Raw genomic sequence first — 18,102 nt, 5'->3', positions numbered from 1 at the left:
GCAGTGGACAGATGTTCATTTAACAAGACATCTGTGCTGGTTTAGCATGCTACTGTATCCCAGATGTTACACTGCTTTTAAGGTTATTGGCCCTGTTTTATGTATTTAGTACCATCATTTTACTCTGTAGTTTGCAAAGCGTAGGAAGGAAGTTAGTTTCTCCTGGATGATCTAAAGGTTTCAGCATTTGAGAAAGAGGGGGAGCTCTGGAGAGGTTCATATGTACCTGTTCTCATAATCCTGAAACAAAAAGTATTGGATTGGTAATGTAGTTTCAATGGATGTTCTGAACAAATTGTCACCTGATTCTGCAGGTAGCAACTTAGGGAGAACTTGCAGGAACGGGTGTCTGGCAGTAACTTCAGGTAGTCATAAAGTAGCAGCCTGGCAGTGACAGGGAGCCGAGGATAGCTGCTTTGTCAGTTATTTTATGTTGTTCCAGGAGATGTTGGCCCATGGCCTTAGTCCTGATCACTTTGTGGAAAGAGTGAGTAAGATCCGAGATCTACTTTTGACCTACATTGTATTTGTCAGGTGATGGTGGTATTGCTATCACCCGAAAACAAAAAACCCAAACACGCAAAAAATGTCAGGCACATTAAAAAAAAAGGAAAGAAGGAAAGTAGTATTTGATTCCTGGCAGGTGAATAAGGCACATCTTCATTTTCTTCTGGCATTGAGCATCTGTACTACTCTCCATGTAATTCAGTGGAAGCCACTCAGGTGATCTTCCTTCTACCCAGAAGAGAATTAGGAGATTTTTGTTTACTGTGGTGTATTTAAAGATGGAGATTAATGAAAAGCAATAGCTAAGGAAACTAACTGGTGGCAAATTTAGAAGTAGGTCACACAGGATTTTGACAAATGACTCAATTTTATGGAAATACAAATAAAATTATTGTAGACAGTAATTATATTCAACAGGAGTCCTGTGTATGTAAGAAAGTGTAGTTTTGTCTTGTTGACTTCGTTTCATGAAATGCTGAATGTGCTTTAAACACTTCAAGAGGTTATATTTCTCTCAGTGGATCCGTTCTTTTAAACATAAAATAGATGTGCTTTTGTTTTTGCCTTTGAAATTGAACTGTGTTGTAGGAAAAAGGCAAGCGAGAACCCAACTGCGGAAACCCTGGCAGCAGTTCAGCCTGCGTACCAAGCCCTCTGCCTGTTGAAATGACTAATATTTATTGTTGTTTTCTTGTAGAGTCGGTATTGGTCAGGCTCTGCCTGTACATTTTGTTCCTGGTTTTTAAGTTGCAGGAGATGCAGCTCATCTGTGCTTGGTACTTGCTATTGTGGGCTGGTGGGGTCTCTGCAATGATATGTAAAAGCATAATGTAGTTACTCCTCCTAGTAAGAAAGTTTGGGATTGAGCTTCGAGATCGTTTTTTTGTAGTACCCTTTTACAAGGGCGTGTAGTGCTAGGACAAGGGGATATGGCTTTAAACAGACACAGGATTGATTTAAATTAGATATTAGTAAGAAATTCTTCCCTGTGAGGGTGGTGAGGCACTGGCACAGGTTGCCCAGAGAAGCTGTGGCTGCCCCATCCCTGACAGGGTTCAAGGCCAGGTTGGACAGGGATTTTGAGTGTAAGGTGTTCCTGCCCGTGCAGGGGTTTGGAACTAGATGACCTTTAAGGTCCCTTCCAACCCAAATCAGTCTGGGATTCTATGACCTAGAGCGGAATTAAGGTTATAATGTTAAAGATAGCGATTATGGCTCACTACTGCCAGGCTTTATGTGAGCGAGGGGCAGTAGGCACAGGCTGTTCCGTAATTGTTTTAAGGCAGCAAAAGCTGGCCTCTCCACTGTCTTGCTCCAGGAGTCTTTTCACACCTTCCTTCAGGAGGATGAACTTTAGAACAAAAAGTCAAGTCCCAGGAGCACAGGTTGCTCTTCCCACTTTTAAGGAGGAGTGGAATAAGTAAATAGAAAAATAAACAATTCACAAGGTTTGTCAGTGTAAAAAAACAAATTAGTGTTATGCAAACCAGCCAAAGCTTTATGAAAAACCTATTAAATAAAATGTATAAATTTAATATAAATAACATTAAGGAATACATTCTTGTTATAGATGTTGATTGCAATGATTAGGGATGCTATATGGCTGCCTCAGATGGTGTTTTCTGGGAAAACATTAAATTATAGTTGTCACTACAGTGTGTATTTTTACTGTTCTGTGACTTGAATTATTTCTTTCTCGAAGCCAAACATAAATTTGTGGGCTATAAAATCTCTTCTGATGACTGTGAAAGAAGTGTAACTAGCAAAAATAAGTTAATGATATAATCCAGTGTCTTTTCTGCCACTTCTTCATTTTTACTTAAAACCTGCATGGCGTTATGAAGGCTTTGTAGAGTATTTGGCAGAAGGGAATGGCAAGGAAACACCAGACATAGTTGTATCTTTTGCTGAAAGAAGCAATTATGTTAAATTAATTAAAACTTCTGATTTTCCTTAGTGTTAAATAGGTTGCTGAAATACAGTAGGGAGTTCAAGGAGTGAACACTGCTCTTGTTTAAACAAAATGTTTAAAAAGGCGTTGTGAGGTAGTTTGATGTTTAATACATGACATGTAGTCTTAATAGAAAATCTAAAGCTGTATGTAAATTATTAAACAAACATAAACAGTCGTCACCTTCAGCCACAGGGTTGTGTTGGAGAATACTGAGATGGGTACTTGTGAAGAAAATGGAATTACCATTTGTGTCTGTGATTATTTCAAAGTAATCTTGGTTTAGTACAAAGTTGTAACTTTGTGTTGCAGTCGGATACTTGGTAGAAGAATAATTGGGATAGGATTTAGAAATAATCCGTGTTCTTAGCTGGTTGTGTTCTCTAAAGCTTTTCAGCATCCCTACACCAAGGAAAGTGATTTCACTTACCTGCATTCCCACCCTTCCGTTTGGTGCTGGCTGATGCGCTGGTATCTTGTGAAGAACTATGAGAAATGTAATACTTAAATGCTCTCGTTTTCTTACCAGCTGCATCGGTTATCTGAGTGTTAGAAGGGTGTTACCTCTTTCTTGCTGTATCTCAACCTTGCTGGGAGAGCCTGTTCTATCCAAGGAGTATGATGTTCCATTTGCTCTCTTCCCTACTCTTCATTATGAATGAGAAGAAATCTGTGTGATGATCTCTGATGCTGCTGCAAGAAACATTTGTGTCCTTCCATCTCATCTAGTGGAAGGTGTCTCTGCCTGTGCAGGGGGGGTTGGGATTTAAGGTCTCTTCCAACCCGAGCCATGCTATGATTCAGTGATTCTGCAAAGCTTCCAAAACCTCTCATTTGAATTTTTCTTTTCCTCCTTTGCAGAGACAAACCCCAACACAATATGAAGAGATCTTTTTGTTACGTAGCAGGAGAGCAACGCGTGTGCCATGTTACCCTCTTTGATCCGCGAGATTGAAAGGCATTGCACGATAGCATTTATTTCATAGCCAATTTAGCAGCTCTGGTTCTGCGGAAATAATTTGGATAGATTTAAGAATTATGACTGACTGTACAAAAAAGAAAAAAAAAAGGAAGTGCTGGTTTTGGAATGATTTAATCACTTAAAAAACCTCCGAACAAACCTTTTCCCCACACTCCAAAAATTAAACCCAAATTCTTTCAGAATCCTCCATGAAAGAGGAACTGGAGGGGTTTTGTTGCCAGGGGTGGGGCAAGCAAGGTGCTGGTGTATTGGCTTGCTGATTCAAGGCAATGTGGTGGGGTGAATGGTTGCCTGGGAGCTCTGGGACGCTGGAACTGCTGAGATGCCCCAAACCACTCAGAATCTGTGTACTTGGAATCAGGAGCTCCCAGGGTCTCCCAGGCTTTCCGTCAGCACACCAGGCAGGTTGCCAAGTAGCCTGAAAATTTGGGAGGCAAGGTGCCAAGCTCTTGGCTCCTTTTCAAATGGGCTGCTGAACAGCTGGGAATCTGGATGCTCAGGCTTCTCAACAGCCCACCACATTAGTTGCTGAAGAGCCAGGCAGGGAAATAAGGCTGGAATTTGTGGCATAAACCTGTCTCCTTTCCATCAGACCTTGGTTGAAATTGAAACAAATCTGTCGGATACTTTAGTTTCGATGGGCTCTCCTCACGTGATGACTTTTTTAATGTGATGACATCTAGTCATGTCTCATAACATTTTATGTGTCAAAATATTGGTTTCACTGAAAATAATGTTTCAATTTAATTGCTTTAATGTCATTATTATACATATTTCTTCCAAGGATACTCTGGATGGATTGGGATCTATTTTATAATGTACATAACTACTGGCTGGGTTTTGGATTGTGTTCTCTCATCTCTGTCTATAGTTTCCTCCAATGTGGAGTTCATATCTTAAAGTCTTGCTGATTTAATGTATTTTTGGATCAGTAGAAGTTTGTTACTCTATTTTCCTTATAAGAATAATCAGAAAAACTTGAGGGGGCAACTGCTAATGCAAGTGCACGTTGCTGAGAACATTACGTAGAGCAGGAAAAAAGGCGAGAACTTCTGATTTATACAAGACTCAAATCACAGGTTAACTTAAGTGTTGCATAATTTAGTGCTGACGCTTATCCCTCATATTTATATTATTTAAATGCTAATTTAAATTAAAACCTTCAAAATGTAAAAAATGCTTTCAGTTTCAAAAAAGCATTCTTTTCTTATATTCACAGGCCTCGGAGTAGAGGAAAAACTGCAGTGGAGGATGAAGACAGTATGGATGGTTTGGAGGCAGCAGAAACAGAAAACACTGTGGAAACAGGTAATGAGAGTATAGTGTTGATGCTCTCTCAGAAATGCATTTTAGTTATGCAGGACTTCAGTAGACAACAATTTTTTCTAGAGTTTAGTAGTATGAGATGTGCATTTGGGCAGATAGAAGAAAAACTCTGTATTTAAATCTATATTAAGTAAAGCTATTTGAACATGCTGCTTTTAAATAGTCCAATGGGAGTGTTTTCGTAGGCTTTGTAGGCCAGAAAAAGAGGCTCTTTTTCTGGTTCTGCAAGTCTGTATCTAACAAAAAAGAGTTCTGCAGCTGTAGCTGCTATTTTTAGAATACCTGCCAAAATACAGTATTACTGTTGACCTGTATCTTAGCAAACCACAGCAGATTATATACCAGAGGGATAATTGGGATAACCAAATGTTACTGCTTGCTACTGCTGCTTAGGAAACAAGATAAATCTCTGTTCTTGTAAATATTTGTTGTGAGAGTACCCAAATGCTTCAGTTACCAGAGGGATCTCATTGTACTGGACCAAGTACTGTTGTAACAGTCTGTGATTTCTTTTCTGGCAGGTTAGGAGTCTAAAGAGACAAGCAGATGAGCTAGCACACAAGATAAAGGCCATGATGAAGAACTGTCATCTCTTTGCCAGGCACATGTCTGTAGCCATTTGCCTGTTTTTAACCAGGATGAGTATGTGTAGAAGAATAAAACCTGCCAGGAAGGAAAACCAACAAACTATAGCCAGTTGGCAGAAGTTTGTTGGTTTGAAGTTTGTTGGTTTGACAGAAATAAGCCTTAAAAATGCGTTGAGGCATAAGGATTTATAAATTTAATTAGGTGGTCCTATATGTGTAATGAGCAAAGTGGAAGGAAGAGCAGAGACACTAATAGCAGAAGTTGGTGGTCAGGGTGGCAGTTGCGTGGAAATGTGCTGGCTGAGTTGAGGAAGTTGTTGAATTACTCTCATAGCCACTCAGTAAAGGAGGTAGAATTGTGAAGTCCTTAAAGACGAAGACAAGAATTTATGCTTAGCGTAGATTCATAGGGAGAACAAGTAGAGCTTTTTTTTTTCTCTCTTTTTTTTTTTTTTTTTTATAGGGACAGTTTACATACAGGAATATGGTTGCAGTGCTGAAAGCCATAAAAGATACTCAAGCGGATTCAGGATGAGCTTTGACTCAATATGTTGATCTCTTGCTTCTTGCTAGATGGTGAATGATGCTGAGAAGGCTTTGTACTCAAGACTAGGCTTTGGGAAGTGTCATGAGTCACAACTTGTGTTGAATTCAAGTGTTAATGGCTTGTAGAGGGAGTCTGTAGATTGGAGCTTAGTGCAAGGATGTTTCATTGTTTTATTCTGTCTGTTGTTTTTGTGCCCCTGGTAATAAGCTGTTGGTGGTAATGAACTTGGATGGTCTTTTCCAGCTTCAACAAGTAGGTAATTACCAGTTACTAAAGTTGAAAGTGGAAAAGTTCTAGCAGCTATTTGTAGAAAATCAAGAGTAGGAGAAAGGAAGGCTGATTCCAGTTGTGTCCTATATTCCATGTATTACTCTTCCTATTGAATGTGCTAGAACCAGCCTTATGAAAATCAGTAAAGGGGACAGAAAGTGTGATTGTAAGTGGTAATCTTTGTACATTGTAAATATTTTTTTAATTTTTATATTTTTGTTTTTTTTTTTTAAATCCAAACCAAAAAGAAATTCAAGCTTAAAAACTGCTGGTACACCCCTATGTAGGCAATCTAGTGATAGCAGGAATTTCTTTGGCTTTACATGTAATTATTAACAGAGTTCTTCAGCAGAGATCTGAGAGCAGTTTTTACTTTGGAGGAGAGAGACACACATAATTATTTTAAGGCTCTGAGAATGCATATAGATAAGTCTCTCCATTATTCCTCATCAGAATCATCCTGGCTGTCAGACAGGGCTGATGCTCCTTTCTAAAGGTACAGGCAGCAGAGGAGCACTGTGCTGGAAATCCTCTTAGACAAAGACTCCGCTGCTGGAAGTGGTGCACTTCAGTGAGAGCCCAAGGTAGTTTTGCAAAGTGTACTCTGAAGTGAAAAAAAACTTAGTAAAAATACATAGGTCTGAAATCCCATTTTAAAGGGGGAAACCAGAAGACTTGAAGAGCAGTATCGTGGTGAGCCATTTGATAGAGACAGAATTGCAATTATGTTATTTTAAAAGTTGAATACCACGTGTCTTGATAAAGGTTTAATCATATTAATCGAAAACACTGGTGCCTCTAAAACTTACTCTAAGCACTTACCTGTGTTAATGATAAAGTGTGGGAGAAGGAGCAATCCCAATTTGTTGCTCCATGTAAAGCTGTGTTAGTCAAATTGAAGTGTATTTCTGTTCTAGTTTATGTATTTCTACTTTGACTGAAAAGGTCTTTTAATTTGTTTTCTTGTAAACAGTGGACTTGCCAACAATTTGCTGTAGTAATTGGCAAACCAGAACACAATATAGTAGTATTACAAAACTTGAAATGAGATCATCTGAACATCTTGACATGCAACTTCTGACATACTTTTGAGTCTCTGTATTTCTAGCTTCTTTTCTATTGTTTGGCTCATGTGTTGGGAATAATCAGGGATTATTTTTTACTTTCTGAGGTTTTTATTTCGTGTTTGTTTGGGTTTGGGAGGTCGTTTCTATTTTGTTTTATTTAAGGAGTCCAGCATTACTGGTGCCTATTTGTGAATTAATTTTCGTAAAATGAGAGAATGTTACTAATGTTGAGCTCATGTTACTTAATTATGAGCTCAACTTTTAGGGAAAGGAGCAGTGCAGAAGGGGTGAGAACTTTCGTTGCAGGGAAAGAAAAAGAGATGCCCCATATAATGCATCTAGAATAAAGAGACATTTTCTAGCTGTCAAATCTTTTCTTGGGGCGGGGGGGCAAAGCAAAAGGGGATGTAAGTACTAAACATTATACATTATTTCCATTTGTAATGTTGACACAAATGTTTGTTCAAAAAAGTAAAAAAGGCAGAAATTCTTCCTGGAGTAACTCTTTCATAATGCCAATGCATGGCTGTTTTAATTGCAGTTTGGGAAACAAGTTACTACCCTTAACAAAATTCTGTAATCTCTTCTGTGAAAAGAGGCAGAATTGGAAGCAGAGCAGGGTAAGCTGTGTTGCTGCTCTGATCATTTCAGTATGGGTTATTATCCCCGCCAACTACAGTGATTTCTGAGCCCTGCCTGTTTTCTGCCAAGTGCTATGTTCTCGTTGGGATAAATGAACGTAGGATTCTTAAGGATGGAAAGAGAGGAGAGATTTGGAATTGGAAAAAGGAAATTCTGGAATTTGGAAAAAAAGGTCTCTTTGGAGCTAAGTCAACATTTTCCAAAAAAAATGGTACTGGCAAGTGCTTCTACTGAACCAATAGACTTATAGCTTCTTGTAAACCTCAGGGAAGATTCCTTTCCTTTACCCACCAAGCCCTGTTTCTTGGCTCCTCCCTTAGTGTCTGTTTTGCTTCTGAGCTTCATATTGGTCTTTCCAGCTGTACGTTCCTTCATTTTTCTTCACTGTGGTTCTCTGGTTGCACTGGTAATTTCTCTACCCAACCAATGTTGAGTTTACCCATCCCTTCCATCATTTTAGCACCTGCAGCATCATAGCATGATTAAGGCTGGCTGGACTTCTGAAGATTGTCTGGTCCAGTCCTCTGCTCAAGTGAGGCCACCCAGAGATGGTCATCCAGGAACATGTTCAGGCAGCTTTTGAGTATCTCCAAGGATGGGGATTCCACAACCTGCCTGGGCAACCAGTGCCAGCTCTCTGGTCACCCTCACAGCAAAAAAGTGTTTCTTGATGTTCAGAGGGAACCTTCTGTGTTTGTTTGTGCCCATTGCCTCTGGTCCTGTCAAGACCTTCCACCTATCAACATCTTCCACCTTTCTAGCTATCTGTAAAATACGGGTTGTTGTAGAATACTGCGTTCTCCTGTAGGTCCACTTGTGTTGCTCCTCTCTGTAATTTTTTCTTCTGAGGAATGAGTCTCTTTAATGGCCAAAACCCACAGAAGTCTTGGAAGCATGTGGGTTTGTGCACACACGTACATGCCAATATAAATGTGTTAATCTAAAGGAATGAAATACGACAAATATGTCCTGGTAAGCTTTCTTTAGGTTTGGTGTCTGTTAATGAAGCCAAGTCTGTTAATGAAGACTTGGCCTCTGGTTCTTTTCCCCATCTTCTGTTAGTTCCTGCAAATTTTTATGCTTTATCTTGGTTCTACATTTAACTTGAGTGAAAGTGAATTCTGTGTGTTAATTCTTTGATTATGCCTTCTTTGGTTTTTGCTTTTCTTTTAAGAACATTTGTGAAATACCCAACTAGTCCTAGAGTCTTTAATTCTTCCTGTCTTCGTGTCACATAAAAATGTTGAGATTCAGACTCTGATCTGGGAGAACTTCAGTTAAGTTTAATTTCTGAGTCTCTTGGCAAACTCATAGTAAATCCATTAAGTATTCTGTTTACTATCTATACTATTTCAACTAATACTTAAATTAATAGTTAATAACAGGTCTTTACTTCCCCATGGTGTTTGGAGGCTTCAGAATCGATAATACATAAAAGAGCCTGTATGATCCTATCAACTGATACTGTGTTGTCGTCGTTAGTAAGGTTATTATCGGACCCAGTGATGTTGCCTGGCCAGGTGATTTCTTGTTGAACTTCACATTAATTTTTTCTAAGATAAGCCATGATAGGTGAAATGCATTGTTATTACTAGGCAAATACATTGAAATAGTATCATGTGTCCTGTGTGATGTATACTCTTTTCCTCACTGGAAACAGTGCTGGTTTGTGTATGTTTTAGTTCTGTGGACCTGTCTTAGTTTTTAGTCATGCTGTGTTGAGGCAAACTCTCCAGTTTGGTAGAAGAAATATTAGAGGAATTCAAACCTCAGTCCCACCTAATTCAAATCATAGAATAAACCAGGCTGGTGTTGGAGTCCCACAGCATCTGCCCTGGTAACCGTTTTCTAGGTCAGGTACAAATGGTAGGAGAGTAGTGGGTAAAATAAACTTTCTTAGGGTAATAAAGAGGTGCCCACCTGCAAGGCGCTGAAGACTGACTGTAGCAAGTGAAATGACTCCTGAATTCAGTAGTAGTTCATGTAAAAGAACATGCAGGGGAAAAATCCGACAAAAATCACTCTCAAATAGCTGTTGCTACTGGAGCAAGTGGTACTGTAGTTCTGAGAATTGCAGTAGCTTTTATAAGTCCAAGAAGGAGATCAAGTTCTAAGAATTACTGGCAAAGGGATTAAGGGGAAAAAAGCATCAGTGTGGTTTTTTTACTGCTGCTTTATAAATCCTTGGCACGGTTGCATGTTAAACGCCATGTGCAGTTCTGCTTCCTCCTCTCCAAAAGGACGAGCTGTAATTGGGGAAGTACAGGAAAGGCCGAGTACGACAAGGAGTAAATAATAGCTTCTGTGGAGGGTTCAGTTAAGGTAAAACATTTCAACCTGAAATGATATAACTGGGGAGGAGCTTAGTAGAGTCTCACAAAATGATGAGTGATACGGAGTAAACCGAACAAGGAATGATGATTTGATTTGCATCACAAAAATCAGGGGCCATCGGGTCATGTTCAGAGCAAAAAGGTAGTTGTGTTTGCACTTGGTATCTACTTGAATTGTAGAATTCATTGCTGCTGGATGCTTTGGCATGAAAAATTTTACATGGCCAAAAGACCTGAACAAATTCATGGAAGGATCATCAGAGAAGTGCTGTTGAATACCACTGCCAGCTTAGGAAGTTTCTCGGTCATGGATCACTGGGAGCTGGTTATCCATAATTCAGTGTTCTGTGTTGAGAGAGACTAAAATTACAGTTTAAATGCTCCTACACTGAAAACCTGATTTTTATTTTATAACTGGTACAAAACTTGAACAAAGCCATTTTCTGTGTAAAGTATATGTAACAACTAGGAGTTCTGTTGGAATGAAAAGTATCCAAGTACACACTGAGATGTACAAAAAAGAATAACTGCAGGCTTTCTTCTCATCTCAATATAGCAACTGTTGCAGTGAGTAAATCACTGCCGTGTCCTTCAGAGAAGAAAGAAATAGATGTGGTGGTTTTAAAAGAAAATACATGTGCAGCACTTGCAAAAAAACACCAACAAAACACTTCTGATGTGGTTGTACGTTTTGTTATGTGGTGAATAAAATTGTACAGTGTTGACTTAAGGTGAAGAAACTATGCCTCTGTCCATAGACAAATGGTTCTTGCATGGGGTTACTACCATCACATTCGAACTTCAGGATGCTTTTTTCCCCCTCTCTCCTATGGTTGTGTTTTTAGGCAAGAGTATGTGCCTACAGACTCGGTACAGCCCAAGTGATGGTGGCAGCTATTCGCAGCCATCACGCTTTGCATGATTCTCTTTCAGTATACCTTGGGTTGGCTCGCTGCTGTCTGAAGGGGTTGCAGGTGACCTGTGAGGGACTGGTTAGCCACAGTGTGTCCATTCTAAAACCTGTGCATATGAAGTGTGCCAGTGAATTGCTCTTCTGCTGGCAGGAGAGGTGGTGTTCAGTGAAATTGTGTCTGGAACAGTAACAGAATTACAAACTCTTGAGTAGTGGAAACTTATTCCTAAACTGGCACAGTGAGTGAAACTTGGTAATTGTAGTGCTGGGTAGGCATTTAAATTCGTAACTTACATTCTTTTGTTAAAATTTCTTTTTGTATTATTGCTACACTGACGTGGTTTCTTAATCTGTCTAAAGTACTAGAACTAGAGCATTTTGGTGTTGCTTGTACTTCTGTAGACCCCTGTGGGGCTGTGTGAAACCCCTTGTCCCATTGTCATTTATGACACAGCACTATCCCTTCCTTGTGCAGAAATAACAGTTGCATCTGCTGGTGATAACCTTGTCAATCCCTCTTGCAGAACACCTCAGTAAGCAACAGTTGAGATCCCTGGAATGTCCCTGCTGTGTTTGGTGATACTGGTATTTTCCAGCTTGTGATACCTTCTGTTCCTATTGAAAGTTTTGGAAGGTCATAACATTTCTTTTGTTGTCTGCCAAATTAACAGTAGGTCTGGCAGCAGAGTCCCAACCAGTTAACTGGTTAAACAGTCACCTTGTTGCACTTAAGCAGCAGTAGAATAGTTTGTTTATGACAGCTGTTTTGATTCTTGTTTTCAGTGTCACTGTATACTGAACATGATCTCATAAAATTTTAAAAGAGATTTTCTTTCTATCATGGCAGAACTTCTGGAGCATTTTAAGGTTTTGACTTGGAAAGTAGTTTATAACTTTAAAAAAAAACAACTTTTGGATATGCTGGTGTCATCTTTGCCTGATTGCCATAGCAGAGCCCACACATGTATCTCCTTATCTTGCTGTACGTTTTGTAGATCTTGCCAATCCCAGTGACTTCCCTGCATAGCTCTGCCCATCTATGGTAGCTGAGTTCCCCCCCCCCCCTACTATTTTGTATGTCCATCACTGGAGATGCTCAAAACTGCCTGGACATAGTCTTGGGCAGCTGGCTCTGGATGGTCTGGCTTGAGTTGGGGATTGGACAGGGTGACCTCTGGGCTGCTTCCTGCCCTCAGCCATGCTGTAATCCTGTGGATGTTACCATATGAATCATAGCATGGTTTGGGTTGGAAGGGAACTTAAAGCTCATCCAGTTCCAACGCCTTTCCATGGACAGGGATACCTTCCGCTAGAGCAGGCTGGTCAAAGTCCTGTCCAACCTGGCCTTGAACACTGCCAGGGCTGGGGGAACCACGGCTTCTCTGTGCAACCTGTGCCAGTGCCTGACACCCTCACATGGAAGAATTCTAAAAAATATTACCCAAGTTATAAAGCTTATGGACATCTCAACCCTTCTGATGGCCCTTGTGGGTAGGAGCTTAACTCCTCATACTCTCAGGGGTTTCGTTTAATAAGAAGATCTTTCTGGCCTCACCCATCAGGTGAGGAAGAACTATTGATGTAAAGTATTCAAATAATATTTTTTTTTATTTAAAGCTATGTCTCCTAGTATTTTTCTAATGCTTTAGTAAAGGATACTGGCATAAAAAAAAAAAGAACTTGGAGACACTAGGAACTGTGCACGTAACTTCTTTTTTTTTCTTAATTCTCAGTTCCTCCCCCTTATTATATATGGGCAAGATCTTCACTGTGTCAGAAAGAGTCATGAAAACAGGATACAAAATAAAGCCTTATATATGAATTTGCAAATGAGCTTCACATTTATTAATCATTCATGGTTCCTTCACTCCCAGGAGCTTCAAAGTAGGAGGCCATAACCAAGCCTGATGAATGTTCATTAAATTCGGTGAAAAGCAGTTAGTGTGTTGTGCCAGATGCCTCCAGGAACATCCCTGAGGCAGCGAACAGGGTATCTGCTGTCCCTCTGCCATGCCAGTGCCGGACTCCCATCTCCTAGGAGTTTGGCTCATGAAATGCATTACTTCTGTTCTTCCTTAATCTTGTGTTGGAAAACTTTCACCAAGTTGTGCGTGCGATACTTCAGCTAACATAAACGCTATTTTCATTCTGTTTGGTGAGCACCGTGTTTTCAGTCTTCCAACGGCATATTGAGACACAGTTTGGTTTATTGCAGAGACAGCAGTTGAGATGTTGTTTGTCTCATTTAGTATAATTTGGGTGTCTTCTTTTCTAGAGAAGCAAACAGCAGGGGAAAAAGCACCATAAGGATGTAAGCTCATGTAGTCATAGCGTGTAGTGGTAAACAATCTGTGTCTTCTCACATAGTCCAGAGTTCTTGAGAATGAGCATGTGTCCGTGAACTTTGCTTTCCAGTGTAATGGGTGCCCATTAATGTATAATGATATGAAAACTGGCAAAGAGTAAATGGCTTTTCCTTATTTGACAGTTTCTGCAGATACACAGTAATGCAGAGCTCCTTTTTTGAAGTTTAACTAGGTTAAATAGAGCTGCTGAGATGGTTCAGAACAAGACCACAGTTTGTGGTGGTCTTCCTTGGGCACTTGGTGTGGTGTTGTGGACTGTGGTGTGGGTTTTGGTGTTCCTGATTTGAGGTCTGCCTGTCTTACAGGTAGTTACGTTTTGCACTCTTCATTGAGGTTGTATGTAGAAATTTGGGGGTTACTTGCATAAAATTATCCTTCAGATCCAATATGCTTTGGAGATGCACTACAGACCATTATGAATGGCTCTGCTGGATGCCGCCTATGTTGGGAATCCTCATGCAGGAGTGATTGTAGGGATTGTTTATTCAGATGTGCCAAACACTAAGGGCATGGGATTTTGATTTATTTTGTTTTGTTTTCTTTACAGAGCCATTTGCTATTACAAGGGATGCATTTCCCAACAGGATATTTATTTGGCATCAAGTGATTGTCCAGCATTCTTTTTTTCTTTAGGATAGGTTGGTATAATGGGTTTAACACCAGCCATTTGGTTTTCAAACATTTCTGGGTGTTTCAGATGTTCAGTGATGTTTCAGGTGTATGTTACTGAATAGCTTAACTGAAGATAGGGAAGCAGTTTCAGTTTGCACCAGCTCAAATAAACATTTAGCACACCCAGTCATGAACAGGGGATTTCTTCTTTGTGTTTCTCTTTAGTATGTTTCAGGTGCCTTCATTGAGGGTTTCAAATATTACATCATTGTCTTCCTAAATGAGGTCACTCTAGGTTAAAGAATAATTTTACTTCAATCTCTGTACATCAAACAAGAAATATTTCCTCTTCTCCATGTGCTGTAGCGGGTGTATAATTTCAGTATTACAGACCAAGCTGTGCAGTTCTGTGTTCTGAGAGTTTTCTTCTGTTTTATTGATCTTATAAATAAGATTAAAGCTTATAGCAGGTTTTTCCGCACTCCCAACCATGTTGCAGATTCTTGTAACCATCCATTTCTCCACTTGAATAATTTATCCTTTGCAATATTTGATGATATTTTGACATGCTGTGTATTAGTTTTTTTTAAAAAGTGACTGTAACTTCTGCTTAAATCTTCTAAATAGTCTGTTGCTTTACTCTAACCACACTTCCTTGAAGGAGCTGGCCTCTCAGCTCAAACCTGTGCTCACTGAAGTTTTAGATGGCAGGTGACCCAGGCACAGGTGCTTGGTCTGGCTCTGCTGTGGGACAGATCATGGAATCACAGAATCAACTAGGTTGAAAAAGACCTTGGAAAAGATCAAGTCCAACTGTTACTGCCTGGAGCACCAAGACCACCACTAAACCATGTCACAAAGGGCCTCATGTACACAGGTTTTGGACACTTCCAGGGACAGTGATTCCACTAGTTCCCTGGGAAGCCTGTTCTGATGCCCAACTTTTTGGTGAAGAGATTTTTTCTTAATATCCAATCTAAACCTCCCCTGGTGCAGCCTGAGGCCATTGCCTCTTGTCTTATCACTTGTTACTTGGGAGAAGAGGCCAGCCACCTCCTCACTCTATCCTCCTTTCAGGTAGTTGTAGAGTGATAAGGTCCCCCCTGAGCCTTCTCTTCTTCAGACTAAAGAACCCCACTTCCCTCAACTGCTCCTCATAAGACTTACGCTCCAGGCCCTTCACCAGCTTCATTGCCCTCCCAGCCAGCCCAGCCATTGAGTTGCTGGAGCTGACCCACTCCAGCATCTCAATGTCTTCTTTGCAGTGAGTGGCCCAGAACTGAACACAGTACTTGAGGTGCAGCCTCACCAGTGCCAAGTACAGGGATACAGTCACTTCCCTGGTGCTGCTGGCTATGCTATTGCTGATACAGGCCAGGATGCTATTGGCCACACTGGCTACCTGGGCAAAAGCTGGCTCATGAGGCAGCCACAGCCACTGACAGGGGGAGACGTGTCTTAAGCTGGACATGCTGAAGAATATCTGCCAGAGTCTGATGATTTTTATGTTATTTAGGTTTCAAAGTCAAAATACAGAGAAGTGTGGAAATACCAGATTTTATTGCTCTACAGCCTTGACTTTTGTTCCTGTGTGTTCTGATGCACTTGGAGTGGCACATTACCCTGTCCTCCTGGCGAATCCCTGATTCGCTCTGTGCAAGGGAGGAAACCAAATAGGAATAGGATTTAAGCTATGCAGACAGCACCACAGTGTTTCATGTTTCTGAGCAGAAACAAACCTTCTTGGCAGACAGTAACATTGCCAGCTGTAGATGTATATATTTACGTCTAAAAACTAATTAAATTAAAAGGATGCTGCAAAAATCGTTTATATTCATGCAGTTCGTAATGGAGTTTAAGATGGCATAAACCATGTCCTTCCTTCCTTCACCTCTTCAATCCTGTGCCAGCCCAGAGTTAGTATAATCAGGAATGAACTAGTGCAGGGAATTCATCAAAGTTAACGCTAATCTGGGAGTTAAAAAAATGTTCATTATACCCCAGATGAGTGTGCTTCAGCCTGAAGTTTGTTCGGGGATGACAGAGCATGTGCACAAGAGGAGATGTGGGGAGAATGAGAATGTCTAGAACTGCAGCCTTGTATGAAAAGGTTGTCACTAAACAATGCTTCTCCTGCCCCACTCCTCATTACTTACTGAACATCTTTAGTTCACAGTGGTATGCTGTGTTATGGAACTTTATAAGCACATGAAACTTTATAAGCTTATAAGCACTCAATTTCAAGTTCTAGCTAGATGCGAAGTATAGTATTTTCCTCCTCTTTCAGTTTTGTTGTGTCTGAGAACATAGTTACATTGGTTGATATGTCTATAAGTAAAAAGCATCTTTGCAGCACAAGAGAAAGCTCACAGATGGTTTTATAGCATAAATAAATTAATATTATTCTTATTTGTTAAACAGAAGTCAAAGAGCAGTCTGCAGAAGAGGATGCCCAAACGGAAGTGGACAGCACCAAGCAGCTAACACCAGTCCTTCAGCACTCAGTGTCCGAGGAGTCTGCATGCTCCACCGCCTCTGTGGGTGTGGAAGCTAAACCCAGGTTGGTGAGCGAGGAGGCGGGTGCTGAGTCAGGGGAAGGGCTGGGAGCCAGATAATGGGGAGCAGAGTGCTCAAGGCGCAGGCCTGGGACACACTGCTGGTGCTTTGGAGTGCTGGCAGCAGCTCCTACACTCGAGACTTATGGCTTCATTGGCATATAGGGAGAGCAAGGTGGAAAGCATGTTCATTGAGTGTTGTCTGCAGACTATGCTGGTAGACCCGTGAATTACAGCATATTAACTTCTTCAGTTGAAACACACAAGTGTTAGGAGATAAAATGGGATTACTGAAGCTTTCCTACTCAGAAAATGATGTACTAGCAAGTCCATATAAAGTTACTTCCGAAGTTTCAGCTTGTATGGCTGCATTTTCAGGAACAAAGTAGAACAAATCTCTTGTCATTTCTACCATGTTCTTCCCTATTTAAGAATTTACTATACAGAAAATGTCTGTAATCTAAAAAACTTTTTATCAGAATAAATTACCCCCAAAACCAGTGAAAGTGTTAATTACATTATTTGAGGGAAACCAGAACACACTGTCTGTGATCGCTTTTGAAACAGTGTCACAGAATCCTAGTGAGCTGCTTTGTTGAAGCCCTGATAACAGCTTTTAATCCAGCCGTGGGTCTCTACTGCTGCAGAGATTGCTGTTACCAGATGGTTAAAGGTGTAATTATATTTTGACAGAGTTGGAGAGAATCGTCGTCATATTTTTTTAATCCAACACAGAGCATATTTTCCATGTACAAAAAATTACTTCATCTACTTGCCACATATATCATTTTCATGCTTTACGTGCTCACAGACTTCTTAGGTTCCAGGAGATACTTCACTTCTCACAGAGAATTTAAGTTAAATACATGTTGTGCATATACCTGAATGAAAGATACTAAAATTTCTGTTCCTAATGGAGTTTTCTAAAGTTGGTATTAACTTGCAGTAAATACGTAGAGGGCCTTGAGCTGAACAGCTGTTTTTGTTATTTATTTCACCCTGTTTTGGATGATTTGCGAAAGTTTTAGTGCTGTTTCATCTGCTCTCTGTTCTTCTCAAGGTTTCTTTCTTGCTGTTATCATGAATATTTGATTACAGGATTTTCTTTCACTATGAACTTGTTTCTTAAAAGCTGGACAACAGTCTCCTAAAAAAACTTCTTCTTGGTTCTGAACAGCCCTTATTTGCTCTCAACTTACTTTTACTTCCAACTGAAAGTGTTGAATTCGATTAGTCAAGAAGGAAAGGCCAATAAGGCCCATTGTTTTGATTAATCAAAGCATTAAAAAGCTAAGTACTATTAATTTTTAATTTAAATAACAGTGATCAGACTCTGTGTCTCACATTTTGGAAAGAAATGTATGAGAGATCTAAGGTTTCTCTAACCCCAGGTAATTTTTGTTCCAGACTTAGATGCAGGATTGGTGTTTACTGTAGGAGTCAT

At 40.1% G+C, this 18,102-nt stretch overlaps 1 protein-coding gene across 19 annotated transcripts in view; it reads left to right on the top strand.

Annotated features, from left to right (window-relative positions):
• KMT2C (lysine methyltransferase 2C) overlaps positions 1-18,102 on the top strand; it is a 194,437-nt gene that overhangs the window by 44,481 nt on the left and 131,854 nt on the right. For all 19 annotated transcript variants that reach the window (XM_061474341.1, XM_061474354.1, XM_061474359.1 and 16 more), the window contains 2 exons: positions 4,660-4,748; positions 16,525-16,663. In XM_061474341.1, the coding sequence (XP_061330325.1) occupies positions 4,660-4,748; positions 16,525-16,663 (228 nt within the window). The remainder of the gene's footprint in view (positions 1-4,659; positions 4,749-16,524; positions 16,664-18,102) is intronic.

This window comes from Pezoporus flaviventris, unplaced genomic scaffold (genome assembly GCF_033815535.1).
Source record: "Pezoporus flaviventris isolate CSIRO_AGI_PZ_B2104156 unplaced genomic scaffold, CSIRO_AGI_Pfla_v1 ptg000079l, whole genome shotgun sequence".
Classification (NCBI taxonomy): Eukaryota; Metazoa; Chordata; class Aves; order Psittaciformes; family Psittacidae; genus Pezoporus; species Pezoporus flaviventris.
Note: the sequence above shows the minus strand (reverse complement) of the source record. Positions and strands in the feature narration are given on the sequence as shown.